Below are 23,104 nucleotides of genomic sequence, written 5' to 3'. Positions count from 1 at the left end.
ATATATTTAAAATAAATACACCATTTCTTTGACCTTGTTATTTTATCGATTAGGTAACTCGGCAGAGATTAGTTTTGAACTAGTTGTTGAGACTTTGATAAACAAAATAAAATCAAACAATATTTTGATATTCTATACATTTACATTAAACCTGTAAAATAGATTAGGTAGGTACTGAAATGATATAAATAATAAAATATAAATATACATAGTAATTTCTTTTAATACCACAAATATTTCATTAGTTGTAAATTGTAATATTATATGTTAGGAAATGTGAGTATCACATAAGTATTGATAAGCAAATACATACATCAATCAACATAATAAATATAATAATTAATAATTATATTTTATATTCAACCTCTGACCTCATAAAATTTGCTCAGTGTTTTACTACGAGATCTGGTCTTAAACTATACAGCATGAAAAAAAAAAAACTAAAATGAATATAATAAACATTAGCCAAACGGTATTGTTACTTAAAAATGTAATCTGAAAAGAAAATTCATTCTAAAACAATATTGTTTAATAATATTAGTATAAAATATAAATGAACTTAAATAACAAAATATTAAGTTTAACAAAAATGTTCAGTATATTTTAACAATACATATTTAACAAAATGTATATATTTAGTGGTAGTAAATACATATCATATAGTACTTATGTACAAATATAAAGCATAATTTTATTCTAAATTAAACAAACAAATTTACATTTAAAAAGTATGTTGATAATTTATATTACATGTTATGTAGGTACATAAATATAAAAAAAATTAGCTTAACTTAATACAATAAATTATACATCAATGTTGATCAAAACAACTATTTCATTTACAAAATGATAGTAAAGAATCCAATATTGGATTACAAAACAATAACTATATTATTGAACTCAGGCAGTGTAGATATTTATTTTAAAGTACTTGGTATTTACTATTTTAGCAAGCAGAAGATATTTTATTGCATGTTTTACAAATAGTTGATTGTTAATTAATAATGAATGTGATGAAAACATTTTTTTTTCTAAAATATCTTAAGAAAATTTAAATTGTTTATACACTAAATAAACATAATATAAATAAATGTATAAACAATGTAATTAGCATATAAAAAAAGGAAAAAAAAAGATTAAAGAAAACAGTATTACAATTAATTTTCTTTTGATGATTGATTATTGTTAATTATTTAATTTAAATTTAATTTACTAAGATGTAATCAGATAGTATGATATCAAATATCATAATAAATAAAATATAAATGCAGGTACTGAATTAGTGAAATTATATAAATACCTAATAAATATATATTGTAATGAAACGGTAGGAAACAGTCATATCTTAAATAGGTTTAGAGTTCGGTTGGTTGATCATATCCGTTAAACAAATATTCTTTTTCTGATCCTAAGTAAAAAAAAATAAACCAATTTATACATAGAAACAATAATTTTAAATTTTATCTATAATCTATAGAAAGTAGAGACCATACATTGTATTCCTAGAGCTGGCTCATAGCTCTGGCCGTATGTGTTTTCTTCGGTTCTACATAAAGGGCTTACATAATAACTGTTGTATGGTAAAAATATTGCAGAGAATTAATGGTTTTTTTTTCGTCTTACAAGATCTATAAATTAGCCGATTTCCATACAAGCATTGGTTATGCAGTATTACTACGATTTGTAAGGTATGATATATACGCATATAGCCACATAGGCACAGAAGCAACATTTAACAGGATATTTAACACAATATTGAATTAATAGTTCTAGCAACGAATAGGGTCCTATGTAATTTATGGATGATTCCAATGTCAAATAACCCACATTCTGGCATTTAGGCGAAAAATACTTTAGTACTCCTGATTATACTATTATAGGAAATATTTATAAGGACAATTTAAAATTTATATTTTTTGAATTATGATCAAAATAATTAATACTAAAAAAATATAATTTTCAACAGTCTTCAAACATTTAATTTTTTAATGTTTTGTCAAGTTAAAATAAATAATTTTAAACATTATGAGATTGACAGTTTAGTTAATTTCTAGGATTCGGGACTTGTTGCATTTGCATATTGTTTGATAATGACAGCAGAATAATCTAAGTAAGATATAAATTTGATTTAAGTCATAACATATTGAAATCAAAAATTTTAATTGCATATTTTCACATATTTCGCAGTTTTCTGAGGAAAACACATATTTGACAAATGTTGTTAATTTAACTGTTATTTATAGCATATTTACGCAGTTTTCATTTTATATCAAGTAAATTTATTTTAAAGGTTAAAATTATTATTTTTTACATTCATGCGTCAATCAATATACCTCCCCTAAGTCCTAATCATAGAACGAGTCAGGACAGGGACAAAAAGGAAATTATTTCTGATATTAGACTGAATTGTTTCTCCGTATAACTCGGTTTATGAATAAAGATGAGATAATAACATTATTAACTGGATTTGGCAACTAGGGAAACACCTAATTGTTCCTATGTATACTATAGTCTATTGATCGTTTAGAGTATAAAAAAAGAAAATAGAAGTGGAACGTTCATTTTCAATTTATAAAAAATTGCTGACCAACAACTGCCGTGCATTTAAATTTGATAACATCAGAAAATGTCTTATTGTACTGTTAAACTCTACAGATAAACAATTCATTATTTTTAGATTTAATATTAAATAAAATACCAAACCTTTTTTTCATTATAGGAGAAGTTGAAGAAAATGAAATCAAACATACACAGTAATATAATGTTTATTGTTGTCCAAAATATACTTATTAAAACAAATTGTCTTAATTTAAATGAATAAATCAAATTTTTTAATTGTCATTAAAAAAATATTCAGTTGCATATTTTTCAGTTATTTTTAGTGTATATTTCTTATAGTTTGTAATTTGTATGCAATAAGTCCCGAACCCTAATGATTACAATTGATTATTCTGAAAGAAAACTATATTTTGGCTAAATAAATGTATAAATATCTTATATAATCTTATATATTATCTTATTTTCATCAAGATAATATTTCATACCTTTTTTCAAATAATTTTGAAGAAACAATTCTTGTTATAAATGTTCTTTTCTACTGTTAATTATATGGGTACCTGGTCGACACGGTTAGTATCTGAAAAAAAAACACAGTAAAATTCAAAATAGGAAATTTAGATGAGGAAAAATTCTATTTAATGGTAGATATATTACTCACTATTACATTCATATGTAAGTCTTTCAAGTTTCACTACAGGTAAAAGTTTATATTTAATTTCTTGTTTAACAACCCAATTGTCATGATTGTGATTATTATTTACAGTAGGACTATCTTTTTTTGTATCATTAATTGGTGGGCTGTCATTCTTTTTTGACTTTGCATCATTATCATTGTTACTTTTATATAAATGTGCTGCCATAACTTCATTTAACGGTTTTCCGTTCTGGATTCCATTACCAATACACATCACATTTTGTTGAAAATTATTTACATTATTTCGTTTTTTGGAAAGTTGAAGTAGTTTAACGACATGTTTATGTCCAATACTTATCACAGTATCTTCTTTGGAGAATCCTATAAAACCTGTACTGGATTTACTTTCTTTCAATTTAATTAGCTCCGCATAAACAATATCTCGATGTTTACACGGATTTGTTTCTGCACTGGTAAACCCTTTGAATCCATTGTCAATTTTATCAAGATTATTTGTTTGTACTTGTAAGGTTTTGATCACATTTTTTAATAGTTGATCATTTTTACATGGAATAGCATCCACTAAAGAAAATCCTTTAAAGGTATAAAGTGATTTGTCATTATCCAATACTTTTGCACCATTATTTTCAATTTCCTCGTGTAATATTTGATTGGATAAGGTACTCGCAGAATCTTTCATTATTACATCTATGTCATTATTAGAATGAATAGAATTTTGAAAATCATTCAATTCAGATTTTTCTGGTTCTTCTGGTTTCCTTTCTTCATCACTAACTTTATTTGTAGATGATTTCATTTTTTCCACTGGAGAAAGTTTAAGCCTTTTAGTGTCAGTATGATTACTTTTATGACTTGAGCTACTAGAATCTTTTGACAAAGATTTGTCCTTAGACTTTTCAAGGACCCCTGTGCATCTAGTATTTTTTATTAAAGAGGATTTGATTTTATACTTATCAGTTATATCTGTACTACGGGAATTTTTCGACAAAGATATGTTTTTAGATTTATCGACAATGTCTATAAAACAAGTATTTTTTGACAAAGATCTCTTTTCATGCTTATCAATGTCAGAACTAGTATAATTCTTTGACAATGATTTGTCTTTAGACCCATCAACATCAGTACCACTCAAATTGTTTGATAAATATTTGTCTTTTAACTTATCAACAGTTCTATCAGAAAATATTAACAACGATTTGCCTTCAGATTTATTTATAAAGTCAGTACTACTAGATTTTTTTGACAAAGATTTGCCTTTAGACCGATCAACAACGTCTGTAGTATTATTATCTCTTCCACTACTTTTATGATTACTTGAGGACGACTTGGTTTTGTCAGACGAAGAACTTTTATTTTTGTGTATGGTACTTTTTTGTCTTGGAGATCCTCCTGAATTACTTTCATCATCATTTTGATTACCGTTCAATAATTTAGGCTTTTTACAAAAACTAGATGATTTTTTTTTCTCTTCAAGAGAACGTTTAGTTCTTTTTCTATCTGTTTGGTTACTTTTATGACTTAAATTATTAGAATTCTTTGACAAAAATGATTTTTCCTTAGACTTATCAACAATGTCTTTAGGCTTACTAACATCTTTAGACTTATTAAGAACAGATTTAGGATTATTAGTGACATCGTTATATTTTTCAACAACTTCTTTACAACTTTTATCTTTTTTACTAATTTTATGATAACTAGAGGAAGACTTGTCAGATGTAGAAGTTTTGTGTTGGCTACTCTTTTGTTTTGAAGATCCTCCTACACAATTTGTATCTTCACTTTGATTGCTTTTCAATGATTTGGACTCTTTACAAAGACTGGAAGATTTTTCTTTTTTGCCTGATCTCAAGTTTTTTCTATTACCTTTTAGTGTTTTATCGTACACCATGTTATCAGCATCTGGGATAAAATCTAAATAAAGTTGTACATTTTATTATAATTACAAAGTAAAAAATGAATTTAGTAACAGAATAACTAATAGATAATGTATAATATTGACTTGCCTATTTTGGAATTGAGAACAGTGCTCATTTCAATATTAGATGCTTTTAATAAATTCATACTAGATTCTTTTAATCCTAAAAATAATACATTAGATTAATATGATTATATTAATTTTTTTATTTACCGTAAAACTGCATTACTTGGGACATATGGCTAACTTGGGCAATATTTAAGAAAATTTAGTATTGTATCGTCTGGCATCACTAATTTATCTTTTTGTTATCATTATAAATTTATTCACGCAGTATATACATTAATACAAACAACTTGACTACTTACAGACGTATAAATAAAAGTAAGTTATGTTTATTTATTTAATTAGTAACATACATCAAAAGCTTTAAAATTCAACCGAATTAGGTTTAAGTCTTGTGTGTATGCTAGTTGAACTATGAAGTAGATTTTTATGTTATTTGAATGGAGAATATAATATATTGTAAATAAAATTTAAACGTTATCACCACAGAATAGAATAATCACCTTAAAGTAATTTGTACATGATAAGGTTTGGAGGTAAATAAATGTATCCAATTTTAGGGAAACTTGGGACACGCTTATCCCATGCTTTACTACTGTCCCAAGTTAAATATAATGCCAGTAATGTTACTTTAAATTCAATAAAATCATTAAAAAAACCTATTTAATATCAAATTCTTTTGAAATTTTTAAAAACTGTCCCAAGATAACTCTTATCAGTCCAACATGAAATTTGTATACATTTAATATGGTTGTCCCAAGTTATATCTTTTCAAGGGTAACATGGGATAGTGACTTTTTTTTTAAAAAAAAAATGCTTAGCTACATACTTTTTAAAATTAACAAAAAATTTACAGTTTGTAAGCTAATACACATGTTTTATCTCATATATAGTATAAGATAGACTAATTAACTATTAACTAATTAATTAATTAAATTATTAAATAATTATTTAGTTAATAGGTTTATGAGTATAAGTACTATATTTCTATGAGAAAATTACATGCAAACGGAAAAAATGTTCCATGTTACCCTGTTTTACGGTAATAATACATTGATACAAACTACAATGTTATTAAAATATTGTTTTATTTAATAATCTATAATAAAAGTATAAAAAATGTGTAAAAGTAAAATTAAATTTATGATTTTTATGTGAACATTAAAACTAAAATATTTAAATTAGACCTTTTAAATCTCAATATTAAGGAAATAAAATAAAAAGATTATAATATGACATTTATTATGATTAATAACAACTCTTAAGAGCACGTCTTACCCGCATATGTTGTCTCTGTCTTATAGCAATTTATGAGCAGCTTTTAGCAGGACTAATTTTGGGTTATCTTTAATATTATAATGAATTGATCTATTATAAAACTTAAAAATATTTAAATTTGTTTGTGAATTAAGTTTGTAAGTTAGCTTTATATAATATTTTAATTTTTTATGTTATGAGTATCTAAGTATAACAATTAAAAAATTGAAATATTGTATGGACCCCCAAAGAACACAGACAATGTTCTTACTCTCAAGTTATATAATGGGTCAATTCACTATAATATTAAAGCTAATAACACAAAATTAGTAGCACTGAGTGAAAATTTGCTATGTACTACATTTTTAAGACAGAGATTAGATACAATACAAACTATAGGTGTGACATCTTCTTAATACTTTAAATATAATAAAGCATTAGCTACAGGAAAAGTTTAATATTAATAAGAAACCAGGTTATTAATACATTCAGCAATTTGCAAGTTGTTACAAAAAAAAATATTAAAGTATGTAATAAATTACAAAGTGTTATCTTTAACTTGCAACTACAACTATAGTATATGAATTTATTATATAATACTATTTTTGAAAATGAACATTGAATAAAACATGAGTACGATATTGTCAAATATATAATATATAGGTACCATAACTTGACTTAGGTATGTTGTATTTCTACAATTTTTATTGATTAACATTAATTTTTAATTACATAGGGAAATAATTTGACCAATCAAAAGTGTAGAACTACGACATTAGCCAATGCCCCGTTATGGAGGTTATGCGCATACTTTGATCCTACTGCATTATCTGTGTTAATGTCTTAATATTTTTTCATGGCTAAATTCATAGTCATGTCAGGAAGACTTTGTGCAAGGCACAGGGTTAGTCTCTTTTATCAATAAAAATATGTCCTTTGGCTGAAATTTCTATATACTCAACCATAAATTATATTTATACATTAATATAAATATATAAAAATTATAAAATATAATTTTAGACATACCGTTTAGTTCAATTGGAGGTGCTTTATTTTTGATCCCGAAGTATTCATCAACAGCAACTGCTATTTTATGTTCAAAAATACTTAATGAATGGGGTGCAAGTACTTGAGTAAGTATTCTATCAGCTCCTTCTTCAATATCTTGAGTTTCACATCTAAAAGTACATATTTATTTATTAATTCTTTAAACGGTAAAGAAATTCATTTATAAAATAAAACATAAATATAGTATTATAACATAATAAATAGAAAGTAATACCTAATTTAGTAACATTAATGCTAATTATACAAAGTGAAGATTTAACAATTGGAAAACTAATAAGAGTATTTTAATGATTTTATTCATCATAACTTTGATTATTAGAATTTATAATATTTTAAAAGAAGAAAAAAAGATGGGCAAGTGGGTGTCGTTCTGCTGTACAGTAGGTTACAAGTGGGTCACTGTAATAGATTATGTTAAAATTGAATTTAATGATATAATAATATCATTGTATATGAAAAATGATTCTGAAAGAAGATAGGTCAGTCACAGCCTATGATACTACTAAATATACTTGAAGATATTATTGTGAATAAAGTAATTTATTTACTTATTCACATGGAACCTTGTTTTAAATTTTCAATCCTTAGCTATTAAAGTTGAACATTTTATAAATTTTTAAATACAAAATTATTTTTAAATTTTAAATTTGATCAATGTTGTAAAAATGCTTTAAAAAAAATGTGTGTCAATGTATTTTTAATATTTATTGTAGTTGTTTATTTATAGCTATTGTAACAATATATCAGGAGCCTTGTATCAATTTTTCACGCTTTTTGACCCAATAAATACAATTTTATTGACATTCATAGAGAAAAAAAAACTACAAAAAATTGATAAATTAAAAATGTCCACAAACAGTATGAAATCATTCAAGGGAAATTGAAAATTTTTTTTAGTATAGGAATAGATAAAATTAACATAATATAGTGTAAATTTCAAGTATTTACAGAAATTCGTTTTTGAATTACAGCAAAATAAGAAAATTGTTAAGTAAGAAATCGACTGAAAATCCAAACTTGTAAAAATTTGAACTTCAAACGTTCATAAAAATTAGTTTTTGACTTTAAAAAATTCTAAATTTTTTATGAATTTCTTACTCAAAATAATTTGCACATTTCCTAGATTTTTACTTTTTTTGTCAAAATTTAAACTTTGAATGATAATTAAAAAAATTGTGACTATAATTTTAATATTTTTCATCTACCATTGTAACAATATATTAGGAGCCTTGTATTACATTTTCAAGCTTTTTTACCCAACGAAAAAATTGAAAACAGAAAATGTCTGTAAACAGCTCAAAAAAAGTCAAAATATTTTGAATAATAATTTTATGGTGTATAGAAAATTCTATTATAAACATTTAGTGAAATTTCAAGTATCTATGGTCATTTTTAAAGAAAATAAAAGCTTTTTTACTATCCTAAAAGATGATGACAAACAAAAAAAATAAATAAATAAATAAAAATCACACATCATTGTAAAATCAATACATTCATTGCTCCGCTCATAATCTAAAATGAATAATTTATTTCATCTTCAACCTTTTCTTCAACATTTCATGAATAAAAATCAATTTAAAAACTTAAATTTAAAAAAACTTTTAGAATTAATTTTAATGACCACTGGAAAATGAAAAATATCAATTTTAAATTTTAAAAAATACATACCCATAAAGTAACTGTTTTCTAAGACGTTCTCGAACAGTGTTTTTGTTTAATTCCGGTGTAAATTTAACTTTACTTAAAAATTTGTTGACATTTGATTCTATGAGCTGTTTCCAATTTTGGTAAGTTAGCTGTATGTACAAACAAAAAATAGAGAATTACCCTGAATTATCAATGCCATACAATCATTCTATAAAATAAAAATTGATTAATAAACCATAATATTAATATACATTAAAAGTATACTAAATTAGCTGTACATTTAGTAAACTATTATATATATTCCATAGACAGAAGCAAATAAAATATTTAATTTTATAAGAATATGACATGCTCAACTGCTCAAGTGGTTTTTTTTATTCTAATTACAATTAAATAAGTGTTTTAGATTCTGAGCGAAGCGATGAATGTATTGATTATACAATGATGTGTTTTTTTTTTTTTTTTTTAAATTTCTGTGTCTGTCATCACCTTTTAGGACAGTCAAAGTGCTTGGATTTTCTTCAACAGTAACTTTTCTGATAGGAAAGTGAATCTAGTTGGTACTTTGGGGGGTCAAAAATTTCCCAGTAGTTTTCAAAAGCGACGTGAAAAACAAAAGAAAAATTAAGGAAAAACGGGAATTTTTACGCAAAATCTGTTTTCGAGAAAATCGATTTTGGTTTTTGGTGTAACTCTAAAACAAATGACCGTAGGGACATGAAATTTTGACTGAATGTTTATATTAGCATTTTCTATACACCATAAAATTTACAAAATATTTTGACTCTTTTAGAGCTGTTTACGGCCATTGTCAGTTTTCAATTTTTTTAGTTTTTTTTTCTATATATATCAATAAAATTTTATCTGTTGAGTAAAAAAGCTTGAAAATTTAATAGAAGGCTCCTAGGTTATTGTTTCAAAGGCAGATGAAAAAAATTAAAAATCCTTAGTCACAGTTTTTATTAATAAGCATTTAAAGTTCAATTTTGACAAAATACTGAAAAATCACAAAAGTTAGCAAATTATTTTGAGTTGAGAATTCATAAACACTTTTCTTTTTAAATCCAAAATTTGAGAATGTATTATATATATATTATTATTATGATAAGATTACTAATAAGTTTGTCTACCTTTATCAAAAAAAAAATATATACAAGAAACTTAAATTAAATTTTTATGAGCGTCTGAAATTTATATTTTTACAACATTTGATATTCAGTTGATTTCTCATGTAACAATTTTCTTATTTTATTGTAATTAAAAAACGAATGACTGTAGATACTTGAAATTTTCACTGAATGTTTATATTAGCATTTTCTATACACCATAAAATTTTGAAAATAGTTTGACTCTTTTGAGCTGTTTACGGACATTGTCAGTTTTTTTTTTCTATAAATATCAATAAAATTTTATTTGTTGGGTAAAAAAGCGTGAATATTTAATAATATAAGGCTCCTGATATATCGTTCTAATAACAGTTGAAAAATATTAAAAATACATAGGCACAATTTTTTTTTATAAGCATTTAAAGTTCAAATTTTGACAACATTTATCAAATTTATAATTATATACTTATTTCATAGGCTCCTATCATAGGCTGACTGACCGTTTTTGCTCAGAATCGTTTTTCTTATACAATGATATTTTATCATTGAATTTAAATTTAACACCATCCATTACAGTGACCCACTTGTAACCTACTGTACAGCAGAGCGACATCCACTTAACACCTTTTTTATATTAAATATGTTACTAATTTATAATGTTGAATTAAAAATAAATAGAAAACAACTTACAGAATTAATTAGTGATATTCCTTAGTTATATTGTAGTAGTATAGTAAGGTAATAACTCAAAATTTTAAAAGCAAACATTATAAATAATTTATATTGTGCTATAGGTACCTTAGAATAGATATCAGTAATACAATGCTTACGGATTTCATCAAATGTGCCATTAGACTTTAATGTCTCAAGCAGCATAAACACATCTTCAACTTTTAATGTATCATTGTTCTGCTCCATCGAAGAATCCCATGCTTTTAAGCAATATTTGATGGCTGTTCAATTAACACTATGTTTATTGAACAAGTATGCATATTAATGTAAGACACAAAATATATAAAATAAGATATTACTTGTGAATTATTTTAATTAGTTACTTATTACACCATTAATATAAATTAGTATGAGAATCCATAGATTCCTATATTTTTGCAGGTGTCCAACACGTTGCAATAACATAAGAATTCGAGTCAAAACCCATTTAAACGTCATTATGTAAGCGTAGTAACTTATGAAAAACAAATTTAACACAATAATTAGTTAACAAATTAAATACTTGAATTACAAAATTAATTACTTCAACAAAATAATAGATTTCTCAACACACCAATTCGAAATCCATACGAAAAGCTGATGAACACTCTGCGAACTACGATTAATTTGAAACATTTCTTAAAAGCTATAATTCAAAACTTCAAAGTTTAATAATATTATGTCTAACGTAAATAATAACAAACACTAATCTCTATTCGGTATTTCAGTTTAACCACTCTTTTGAACCACTCTTTAACTATTTAAACACATTTTGTACGCGCATCCCCACCTCAAACTGGACACAGAACCGCCACGAAACTGGAGCTGTATACGTAGTGAGCTTGTGAGCTGTATTATGACACTGTCATTCGTTGGACTCCACTCGCTCATTTATTGCGAATAATCACTCATATAATTTGCCAACATTTAATAATATTCTTTTGCGAATTATTACCTTTTTTGTTTGTACATTTCGTCATTGTTTAATAACCGTGCAAAACAGCAATGTTTTTATGGACCTCTGTATGCACGACGGCAGCACCAGCGCCGACAACCGATGACGGCCGGCAATGACTGTAGTCGGCCAACCACAGAACGCACAACCATCGCCTATAATAGCCTATAGGGTCAGACAGTGATCGGCGGCTCGGTCTCCATGCGCGAAATCGGTTCAATCTTAACCCGAATAACGATTTCCACCACGCTGCACCGTTGTACCGTGGTGGCACTCAAACAGTTCACCGGTAATCGTAACCATACTCAATACTTTCCACTTGTAAACAACTTAACCAGACACATATACGGCAATCGAAGTTACCTCGGGCGTCGTGACAAATTATAGAATAATATGCTGAATTATACGGCAAGAGATTTTTAAATGTAATAATATTGAATATTGTTTTTGATTGATTAAAACTGCGTAGGTACTTTAGATAATGCATTTTAATCAAAAAATGTATAATTTATTATGGCCTTCAGGACATTTTTCATTTGAAAATATGGAGCTCCTGTAAAGTTTATAATATTTAACCAATAGTTATAATATTCTTCAAAAAAAGAGCCCCAAGAGTCCCTCCAGCCGAGGGCTCTGATTACAACACCCACTCTAAGACCAAACCTTATCGGAAGCCACCAAAAATCAAAACTCACCCAGGGAATACAAAATCACCAACATTCCCTTAAATTTACACTCATTAATTAGTCCCCTTATGTCCCTTCCCTCATCAGTCTTATCGACCAGATAATTCTAATTAAAATGTACGAACCTACATTTATGTACAGCTATCAAATATTAATATATATTATATATTATTTAATCTCTTTTTCTTTTCTCATTATATTATTTAAAACTATCTATACGACTATACCTAACCAACTACGACTCAGATCAACTAACACAACATTGTATTTTGTAAAATTGTATAGTTGTTTAAACTTGTAATAGCATGAAATATGCTGACACATTTGAATTTAAAAAAAAAAAAATTATAATATTAGGAATTATTTAACTGATTTTGAATGGTTAGTAAAGTAATGAATCAAATATTCAAATCTAAAATTATCGAGAACAAAAAGCGGATGAGTGGAAGTCCCTCTGCTGTGCGTACAGTGGGTCACCTACGAAAAGCGAAGACGGTCTGTCATAGCCTATAATATTACTAAGTATATTTGATGATATTATTGTGATTAAAGTAATTTATTTTGCTATTTTTTCTATTATTATAGGCATTATAGTACAACAGTAGGTTAAATTTTGACCCCCAAAGTAGGTACCAACTAGATTCAATTTCCAACCAGAAATTATGCGGTTGAAGAAAATTTATACTGTCCCAAAAAGTTATGGTTTTTCTGTAAATGTCATTACAAAAAGAAACCAGTACAATATTGTTACGATTTTCACAAGCCGTATAAATAAATTGTCCCCTAGCGTGTTGACGCGTTTGTCAATAATGAGTAATGAACTAATATTACTAATGATAGAATAACATCAAATAAAAATCAATTATACATATAGGTAACATAACAAAAACCGTTTATTAACACTTTTCTTAAGTTTGGTTTCACGTCTGTCTGTGATCAAATCTTGCGCGCTCGATTTGAGGCACTTTTTGAAGATGAAAAATTCTGAAAATTGGTATAGACCTTGGTCTTGGATGACAATACAATAATCCGTTGTCATTTTGGGACATGGACCAAAAAAAAAAAAAAGGATTGTCCCCACGACGTCGCCGTAATATCTCTCGCAGATATTGAACTTTCTCTCTTCCCCAAAAAAAAACCGCAACCTCTTACGAAGCAAGTATAGGCGTGTCCTATCCATTATTATAATATCTATGGTAACAACGGTAATTATTACCAAATAACATTATACCGGTATTCTGATATAGGTACCGAAAACATATTTCTTAAACGTTTAATAAAAATATTTACTTTCAACTAAAAAGTAGAAAATAAAAAATAAAAAAAAAAATTTTAAAAACACACTTTTCCATAAAAACATTTTAAAAAAAATTTTAAAAATTGCACTAAAAAGACAAAAATAATTCTCTGTACTTAAAAATAATGAAAAATTTATTGATGAAAAATTTAAAAGTGTGTGGTGCTCATACACTTGACATATATTCCCAGTCACTATCTTATAAACATGATTGAACAAAGAAGTGTATGTGAGACTTTCCTTGGCTTTTAAATTTTTCATCAGTAAATTTTTCATTATTTTGCTCTTATACTTGACATATACTGCCAGTCACTATCTTATAAACAGGATTGAACAAAGAAGTGTATGTGAGACTTAGCTCGGCTTTTAATGTTTTGTATGATGCACCACACACTTTTAAATTTTTCATCAATAAATTTTTCATTATTTTTAAGTACAGAGAATTATTTTTGTCTTTTTAGTGCAATTTTTAAAATTTTTTTTTAAATGTTTTTATGGAAAAGTGTGTTTTTAAAATTTTTTTTTTTATTTTTTATTTTCTACTTTTTTGTGTAAATCATAAATGGATATTCAGTATAACAAATAAGCAATAACATTCTTATATTCTAGTTATGACTTTTTTTCAACTAGGGTCTAGGAACGTTCGAACATTCTAATGTATACACTCTGACTGTAATACAGTAATACTTTAGTCTGTATGTTACAGACCATAATATGACCTATGCCAAGCGTAACACAACAAGCGGCGGACGAATCGCTTTGTGCGCTTCCACATGTCGACCAGCGCTTGGGTTTAGCCGCTGCAGCGGTCACCGATGAGTCTGTTCCATCGCTGCACAGGTGCAGGATTTCAGTTTGGTCCTGCAGCGAACTCGCGTGCACTGACGTCTACACTGGTGCTTTCGTTCGGACGTCTCCTCGATCAGAACTATAGACGGGCTGAAAAAAACCGCAATACAGCGTTCGGCATCGAACAAGAACGCTGTCTCGACGGATCCGCGAGATCGGAATGCTGCACACCGTCCTCTCCGGTCGGTCGAACCCGCTGCAGTGGCGTCGGCGAGATGGGCGGCATCGGTCGTCGTTATTGCCTCGTTGAATACCTAACGAAATGTAGAAACGGAACTTCGGACTAGCGTAATTTACCACGACTATTGCGACCACTTGACGACTCCTCCGAAACCGTTCGCGTCGAGTCGTCGGTAGACGGTGAACCGATCGATACCCGCGGCGTCGAGGCGGCAGACTGCAACTCGACATCAGATGCATCAACCGCAGAAGCCGTCTGCACTTCTGCACCGCGACGTTCGGCATTGAACTCCATCGCCTGACGGACCGGCGAAGTCACCGTTACATGTCAACGCGATTTTATAAGCCGGTTTAGGGCTTTTTCTCAGGTCGACGAAAACCCGGTGCATCAATTCGGCGGACGGCGAGCGAATGTGGGCTTCGGACGACATAATATTCTGTATCGCAACGTTCTTATTCGACATAACTTTTAAGAAAAGTGAGTTATAACTTTTAGAATATAATGTCAAGTGTTGTAAAGTCGGAGCCATTGTTTAGCATTTGCATTTGTATCCATTAAAATTATCTCTGGTGGACAGTTCGAGTCATTAGATAGTGTTATTTTCATCTGATATTGTTGTTTGTATAGTATTAATGGACGTGTTTTTCGACTCTTCTTTTGCAGAAATTTGAGGTAAGACCAGTTTGTTTACATATATTTAATATATAACAAGTAAGCGTATCATTAGTTAAAAAGATTCCAGTCTGTGTTATCATATTTATTTTTAAAAATATGTATGTTATACTTTTATCGATTCCTATACGACTATAGGTATAGAAATACAGTTGAGTGAGGTTTTTCGTATAACGCATTTCTGATTTTTTTTTTATCATAAATTGATTTAAAACAATAAATTATTTCATTATATCGGTTATTTGATTGAATTAAATCTGTCTGAAGTCTACGAATAATATCGTTTTCTAATACTGATAGTTTGAGTCATATTATTATATTTACCAGTAAAAATACTAATATCCACGGATGTAGAAAAAAAAACTTTTTTAATGGTGTCATAATATAAACGTAATAATTATTGTTTTTGATTTATTTTTCATACTGATAACCTTGTTCGAACTAATGCTATTTTTTCGGAAACCAGGTATTTACATTTAAACATATACAGATTACAATTATACATATTCAAGTATACAACAAATATGTAAGTATTATACATATACACGAACGTATTTTACACTTATAAACGATTTATTAATAACTCATTTTATATATTTAATTTCCATCTAAATTGTTAATTACAAAAAAAAATATGTTATCTATATTAAAATACAAAATAATAATAATACGTTTTAATTATTAATATATTATATTTATAATTTATATTATGTTCCTATAAGTACCTACTTTAGGTACTAATTTTCTTGTTACTTCATCGATGTAGCGTTTCATGAAGAACATTGGTAGTTTAAAACATGATATATGTCGATAGATTACTGCGGACACGTTTATAAACTTTTCTATAAAGTAGATATGCGTTCGTTCAGTCATTTTAACCACATTGTCAACGCTGTAAATGCCATAATGGAATGGTTAAAAAATATAAAACATACATTAAAAGAATTTCCACTTTAACATTTTAAGTATTATTTCCAAAACTTTATATTTTTTGGTCGTAATTAATTTTTAGAAACTTATTTGTTTTAAATATAATTTTGCGCATTTAAAATTAAATTTAAAGGCAAAATTCGATTCTTTTATTAATCACGATTCACGATATTATCGAACGAATATCATTTCAAACATTCTACGTTCAGATCGATTAACTCAAAAATTTACCGACGAAGCATGTGTGGCGCTATTTTGTACAGGGTACCTCCTGCATAATGTTATTTATTTTTATACTCACTCCATTTGTCACCGTAAACTATTGGACAAGAGCCGTACTGTGCGAATTTGAATAATTCTTCTATCGGTGTGAAAGTATTCCTCGTATTGTATATAACTAATGCAGAGCCTTTGACGCTTGGCACACAAAATTCTACGTCAGGCAGCACCGTGGCACCTCCTTCGGGCACGTCGTCCATCTAAATTCGTAAATAATTATATTAAAAGCGAGTACAGACTTTTTAACAGATTTCTGTAGACAAGGTAAGTTTGGACACCTCTGATATAATATTATAATAATCAATATATCATATTAAACCACTGGCGGAGCAGAACAAATCCACACCTGTAACTATTTATTACAATATTGACCTACCGGCCACCGAATATTGCACGTATACTGATAAAAAAAGTTACTGAAATAAATAATACTAATTAATCTATTCTGTGCTATAGCGTTGACTAAGATAAACTATCTTTGTTGGTTCATGGTTTGTCATGATAGGTATTTGAATAGGTAGCTCTTATTTCTCGATTATATGATTAAAATATTGTTTTTGTGTATGTTATACATATATACTTTTTCAATATTGCTATAATATGGTGATCATTAGGGCCCGAATATTGATACTCTAAAAACCTATGAAAATTCCCTAAAAAATATGCAGTTATTTGCATAAATTAGCATTTATGACATAAAATCAAGATATGTTCTAAAAAATAAAAAGCCCTACAAATGTTCATATGCTAATAATAACCTAAATAATAAAAATTGCTCATTAAACTATTAAATTTAATAAAATTATTTATTGAATTTAAAACTAAAAATTACAGTTTATAAACATACTTGATTTTGATTAAATTTTGAATTTTAAAACTGGTTTTTAATCTAGAAAACAATAAAATTACTTAAACATTTTGGGTAAGTGTAACATTAATAGGCAAATGAAATTAAATAATTCGATTGGTAGAAAATATGAAAATATAATGAAAAATAATCAAATCGTAATTTTTCTCTCAATTGTTAAAAACAAGTGAAAAATTCCCTTGAACTTAAAAATCACAAAAATAACCTAAAACAAAAAAAATAGTTATATAGATTTGTTTGTCATTGAAACACTCTTTAGACAGAAGATCATACCTATAGTTTATGATGTTCCAAAATTCATAAACATCTGGACACTATAGCTAGCTAGTGGTCATAATTTATTTTGATTATATAATTTATCGAAAAGCACGATAATACATTACATGGATAATAACTATGGCGTCTCGTCCTTTGCTGTTGATCAAATGATCATCGTCTATGTACTTAGTGTGTGGTAAGTAATGTCCACCAATACCGTAATTAGTAACCACGTATTTGTCCACAATGTTCGTTGTGGGCTTTGAAGAAATCTGAGCAAGTCTCTGGTGAATTGTCTCGAACACTTGATCATTGTGTTTTCTAAACGATGCAACTTTTCTGAGGGATATATCCTCGTTTGTATCGATTGACAATTTTTCCAGCTAAAAAATAATGAGCAGAATATAAATGATTTAGAGGACACTACGTCGCTACCTATGTGTATATTATGTTGTCTCTGTTTTAGAAACGTACGGCGTAGCAAATTGTTATTCATCAATCATCAGAATCGAATATTATAATTATTATACGAGTGAATTAGCTCAATTTATCAGAGTTTATGGTAAAAACAGTATTAGTGCTTTTTTCGATATTTTAATTTTTAAGCTAGATATGAGGGTTTATAATTTATAATATTTTATATACCTATATACCCATACCGGACATACCTATATATACTTATATCACGCTTAAAAATTAAAGTATCGAAAATTGACTGACGCTTAACCACAGATAATGTTCTTATTTTTAACTTTGATTATAAGTAAATTCACTCTTATAAAAGTTAAAATTAACAATACACGAATACACGATCGTCGATCGATTAGGTATGGACGCATATAATATAGGTACAGCATGTTCGTAAGACGGAGACAACATATGCGGTAGAGTACTCTTAAATCTTAATGAATAATAATAATTTTAGTGGGTACCTAATTATAATATTTATAAAAAATTTAAAATTCATAAAACGATGAGAAATCAAACCATGGGAAAAATAACTATAACAATAAAACTGTGTTTAATTAGTGAAATGTTTATAAATACTTTTGACATAGCCAATACAAAAACCCTGCACTTATCTAACTGCTCAAATAAGTAATAACCATTTATTATAATAGGTAAACAGACATAACAGACGTGTCCTGTGAGAAAGAGGGTAAGAAATCACTAAAATATCGAATACATATAATTTTAAAGTCCTGATTTTAAAATTGTGTTCTATGTGTCTATGTATAGGTTTATGTACATCAAATAAAATAAATTTGTAAATTGAATTATTGGTATCCAACAAAAGTTTTATGTCCTAGGTCTTATTTGAAAATACAAGATTTATAACGTTTCCCCGCCCCGTGGATTTTACCTTAAAACGGCCCTATAGTGGGTTACGTATTATACAATTTAAATAATGTCATGTAGATATACATATTCAAGTATAACTTTAATCTATTTACAAGAAATAAATAAGCCACGTATAGTGTTATATTAATACAATTTTATATCTAGGTAGTAGGTAGCAAGTACCTATAGTACCTACAAGTACATTAGGAAGTAGGTACCTGCAAGTACCTACAATACGTCAATACTTTACCTTTGGATTCGCCAATTCTTTTATCTTTTTTATTTCGGCGTCATACAGAACGTTGTGATACAGCTTCATGCTCGGTATTAACGATACAATTTCTTCGCGTAATGGACCAATCATCAAATATTTACGACCTCCATGATAGTAACGGCATTTCAATTTAGGGTAAATGAAAGCCGTTGTATTCCGACACGCAGTTTTGAAATTACTCACTTCTTTCTCTGAATCTAGTTTCTATACGAATTTTACACATAATTAATGTTTATTTTATGCGATTGAAAATTAATTAACCCTTTCGCTGCTGATTTAATTTTTTCCAGTATTATGCTACACTGTACGGGGATAACATTTAGCATTTTTTAAAGTAACAATAATAATAAAAGAATAAAGAGTTGGACCCCCCCCCCTTTTAAAGGGGTTATTTTCATAACTAAAGTTATACCTTCTATATACCATATGATGCCGGATGGTCACTATTTTTGCAGGGCATATTGTACAGAGCACGAGTCTCCAAATAGTAGCCAATGGTGGTGGGGAGGGGGGGGGGGGGGGTTAATGCGAATATAAATTATACATTACTATTTGTTAATATAATAATCATTAAATGATTTTATCATAATTTATTATAATTTTTTTATCATAGCCATGATACCAGTATATGATATAACTATTATAACGTTATATATTATTATGTTTACTTGAAGTGAATACGAGTAGAACTTTTTATCATGATCGTCTGCCGTGTTGCGTTTAAAAACGTTATTTCCGGCCCATACTGTGAACCGCATATTCATTATATCATCATTAATTTCGTTAGTTTCTTCGGCATGCTCGTTTAATATATACATTGCACCGTCAATGTCACCTAAATTTGTTTCAGTACAATCATAATGTGCCACATTCACCGTGTGTGCCTACAAATTATTGTTACTTACCTATTTCACTAATCACTGCAACTGACTACAGTAGTCAGTGTTATAACTTATTATAAATATTAAGTATACATATATTTTATATGTAAATATAGGTATTCTTTATATATTTAGGTATTTCACGCGTTCCGGTAGGTCACATACTGAACGAATACCTATATATATATAGAATATCTGGACATATAGGTACTCACCAACTAAGTAACTCGACCAGGCAAATTTTTTCATGAATGTGCTGTAATCAATTTCCAATTTATTACCGTCTTTTTTATTTCTATCGTAGACTTCGACAAACCACCAGTATGCACAATGATATTCAGCATTATCGTAACATAAAGATGCCATATCATAACAATCGTTAACTAGAATTAGTAAATCAAAATAATATATTATGATGTCTAATGTACATAGTAGGTATTAATCATTACGGCAAAATCCCTTTCGGTATTGAATATTTGTAGGCAGGTACAAGGTGGTTTTTATTTTAAATTTATTTAATTCATCGGTTGTCTGTGAGCATAATATTAATATAATAGACAGGTACATTTTGATTTCTGATTCTTTTTCTCATTAAGAAATTAAATTTTTTAGTCAAGTTTTATGTTAATATTTAACTCTAACAAGTTATTATTTTTAATATTATGATAACTCTTCTTTTTGATTTAAACATTTAGATGTATAAAATATTATGTTTAACTCGTATATTATACGAGTACCTAACCTAACCTACCTACCTACAACGGTACCTTGACCTAACTCTGCTTATTTCAGATCATTTTTTTATCATACCAAAGTTAGGCGTTGAATACATAGACATATTAATAAATTATTTATTTATATGCCTATAGTTTAATACGTTGTTCATCCTCTGCAGATCAGCTGTTATATTATGGTATTGTGACCCATGCATATAATACATATAGTTATACCTATACAATTTAGTTTTATTCATAAAGTTACAATTATTTTATTACACAATAATGGTACGTAATAGTAATAGAAATAGTTTGTTACAGTATTATTAGATACCATCAAACGGTTGGGATGGGTGGCCGCCAATATTCCAATTTGATATGTCCTGCGCATCAAGTTCGTAGATAATCTGTAACCTCCTTATAGATTTTAATCCACTGACAATGTTATCATAAGTTACTGATTTATCTTTGAATTCCCCTAGAACAATAAAAAAAATTTAAAAATATGCTTAAAATGATGCTGTGCTTACACACGAGGAAGACTTAATGACTGAAGTGAATCAAATTCAAAACAAAACAATTTTGACTAAATCAATAATATTTAAATTTACCAATCGCACTTGTTTGTGCAGTTTTGTTTTTTAATGTTTCCCAATCATTTTTAATTCGTAGAATGGTTTTGAACGCATTAATTGAGCTCTCCGTGTACGACTCTGCCAACTCTTTTTCGTTTTGTTTCTTTCGTTGTTCTATAAACCTGAAGATTTTTCAAATTGCAAATAATTGTTTTCAAATACATCATTCTCATTTTCAATTAAATTTGTGTTTACTTTCTGATATTCTCTAATCGTGTATACTCATTTTTGATGTATGTTTCCGTTGCAATTATATGTTTGATTTCCAAGTCGAACAGTTCATAAATTGAAGACAATGAGTAATGCCAATTGTTGCCGTGGCACAAGTTAACGTGAATTAAATATAAAGTAATAAGAGTTTTCTGTAAATTATACATTATATCCATCAGTGATAACTACTTTGATCACGTACCTACACAATGCACCAACTAGTTACAATAAATAGGTACCACCTATATATCTAACAAACACAAACTACACGTATAAAACGTTTCACGATTTTTAAACCATGCATGTAAATAAATCTATGAACTATTTGGTTAGGTGTTTATTCACAGTGAATTGTAATTTATCTGGGTTAAGTATAGGTACTAAATTATCCATATAAATGTATATTGCAATAATAACTAGTGTAGCCTATTTGGATTTTTAAAAATATATAATATACTATTATAATATAATTTAATGTAGTAGACATATTATTATAACGAAACAATAAATATCATGAACATACGAGAGTAATAATTATATGATTGTTTATTCAATTAGGTATGTATTTAGTCAGTATGTATTTAGTATTTTGTATAAATGACACAGTGGCTTTGAAAATACAAATATTGTGATGGAGGAAAAGCTAATTATTAAACCAATATCCATTGGTATCCATTGGAATCGTGTAGTTAAAGTACTATAATATAATATAGGCACCAGTAGGCTCCACATTTTTTTATGAGGGGGAGATCTAGGGTATTTTGATGAAATCTGAAAAATTACTAAATTATGATACCTATATGAAAATACATCATGTATCTGATCAATTTTTGGGATGCTAAACATTGCTCCCCCCACCCTATCAACCTAACATATTCTAATGGCTTACTTTTAAAAAACCCAATATTGTATCTAAAAAACAAGCGTTTTAGATTAAATTGTTTTCACGATTCTCAGCAGATTTTTTACAAATAGTATGGGTACTTAGATTTTTTCTAACAACAAAACAATTATTATCATTTGAATAAACATTTATCACATGTATTTAATTGTAATGTATATTGTAACTTGTAGGTATATAATACAAA

The 23,104-nt window shown here is 27.8% G+C and overlaps 2 protein-coding genes across 17 annotated transcripts; both read right to left on the bottom strand.

Moving 5' to 3' along the window:
• Positions 1-210: 210 nt before the first annotated feature.
• On the bottom strand, positions 211-12,069 carry LOC132952735 (biorientation of chromosomes in cell division protein 1-like 1). 16 transcript variants are annotated; one of them, XR_009665497.1, is made up of 9 exons: positions 11,529-11,697; positions 11,305-11,459; positions 11,072-11,240; positions 9,189-9,316; positions 7,479-7,630; positions 5,218-5,292; positions 3,218-5,125; positions 3,045-3,136; positions 211-1,408 (listed from the first exon to the last, which is right to left on the bottom strand). XR_009665497.1 is itself a non-coding variant. In XM_061025141.1 (7 exons), exons 2-7 carry the CDS (start codon positions 11,189-11,191, stop codon positions 3,105-3,107), a joined length of 2,415 nt encoding a protein of 804 aa, XP_060881124.1. In that variant the 5' UTR covers positions 11,192-11,240; positions 11,529-11,697; the 3' UTR covers positions 1,418-3,104. The 16 variants fall into 16 exon arrangements, 1 of the variants encoding a protein (XP_060881124.1); XR_009665498.1 differs by lacking the exons at positions 11,305-11,459; positions 11,529-11,697 and adding an exon at positions 11,940-12,069; XR_009665503.1 differs by lacking the exons at positions 11,305-11,459; positions 11,529-11,697 and adding an exon at positions 11,940-12,069 and having other exon boundaries at positions 11,104-11,240.
• Positions 12,070-15,999: 3,930 nt separating this feature from the next.
• On the bottom strand, positions 16,000-22,282 carry LOC132952188 (prolyl 4-hydroxylase subunit alpha-1-like). The gene is made up of 9 exons (XM_061024381.1): positions 22,002-22,282; positions 21,783-21,928; positions 21,506-21,649; positions 20,671-20,838; positions 20,243-20,409; positions 19,551-19,778; positions 18,085-18,342; positions 16,856-17,033; positions 16,000-16,516 (listed from the first exon to the last, which is right to left on the bottom strand). Exons 1-9 carry the CDS (start codon positions 22,190-22,192, stop codon positions 16,494-16,496), a joined length of 1,503 nt encoding a protein of 500 aa, XP_060880364.1. The 5' UTR covers positions 22,193-22,282; the 3' UTR covers positions 16,000-16,493.
• Between the last annotated feature and the right edge of the window lie 822 nt (positions 22,283-23,104).

This window comes from Metopolophium dirhodum, chromosome 9 (assembly GCF_019925205.1).
Source record: "Metopolophium dirhodum isolate CAU chromosome 9, ASM1992520v1, whole genome shotgun sequence".
In the NCBI taxonomy this organism is placed as follows: Eukaryota; Metazoa; Arthropoda; class Insecta; order Hemiptera; family Aphididae; genus Metopolophium; species Metopolophium dirhodum.
The sequence above is the reverse complement of the archived record's forward strand: the minus strand, read 5'-3'. Positions and strand labels throughout refer to the sequence as shown.

Excerpts from the sequence above, each read along its gene's own strand:
- LOC132952188 (XM_061024381.1), bottom strand. The coding sequence starts at position 22,192 with ATGGATATAATGTATAATTTACAGAAAACTCTTATTACTTTATATTTA. Across the intron at positions 21,929-22,001 it reads CGATTAGAGAATATCAGAAA|GTTTATAGAACAACGAAAGA; the intron begins GTAAACACAAAT and ends AAAAATCTTCAG. Across the intron at positions 20,839-21,505 it reads CCCATCCCAACCGTTTGATG|TTAACGATTGTTATGATATG; the intron begins GTATCTAATAAT and ends TACTAATTCTAG.
- LOC132952735 (XM_061025141.1), bottom strand. The coding sequence starts at position 11,191 with ATGGAGCAGAACAATGATACATTAAAAGTTGAAGATGTGTTTATGCTG. Across the intron at positions 9,317-11,071 it reads TTACTGATATCTATTCTAAG|CTAACTTACCAAAATTGGAA; the intron begins GTACCTATAGCA and ends TTGTACATACAG. Across the intron at positions 5,293-7,478 it reads ACCTCCAATTGAACTAAACG|GATTAAAAGAATCTAGTATG; the intron begins GTATGTCTAAAA and ends TATTATTTTTAG.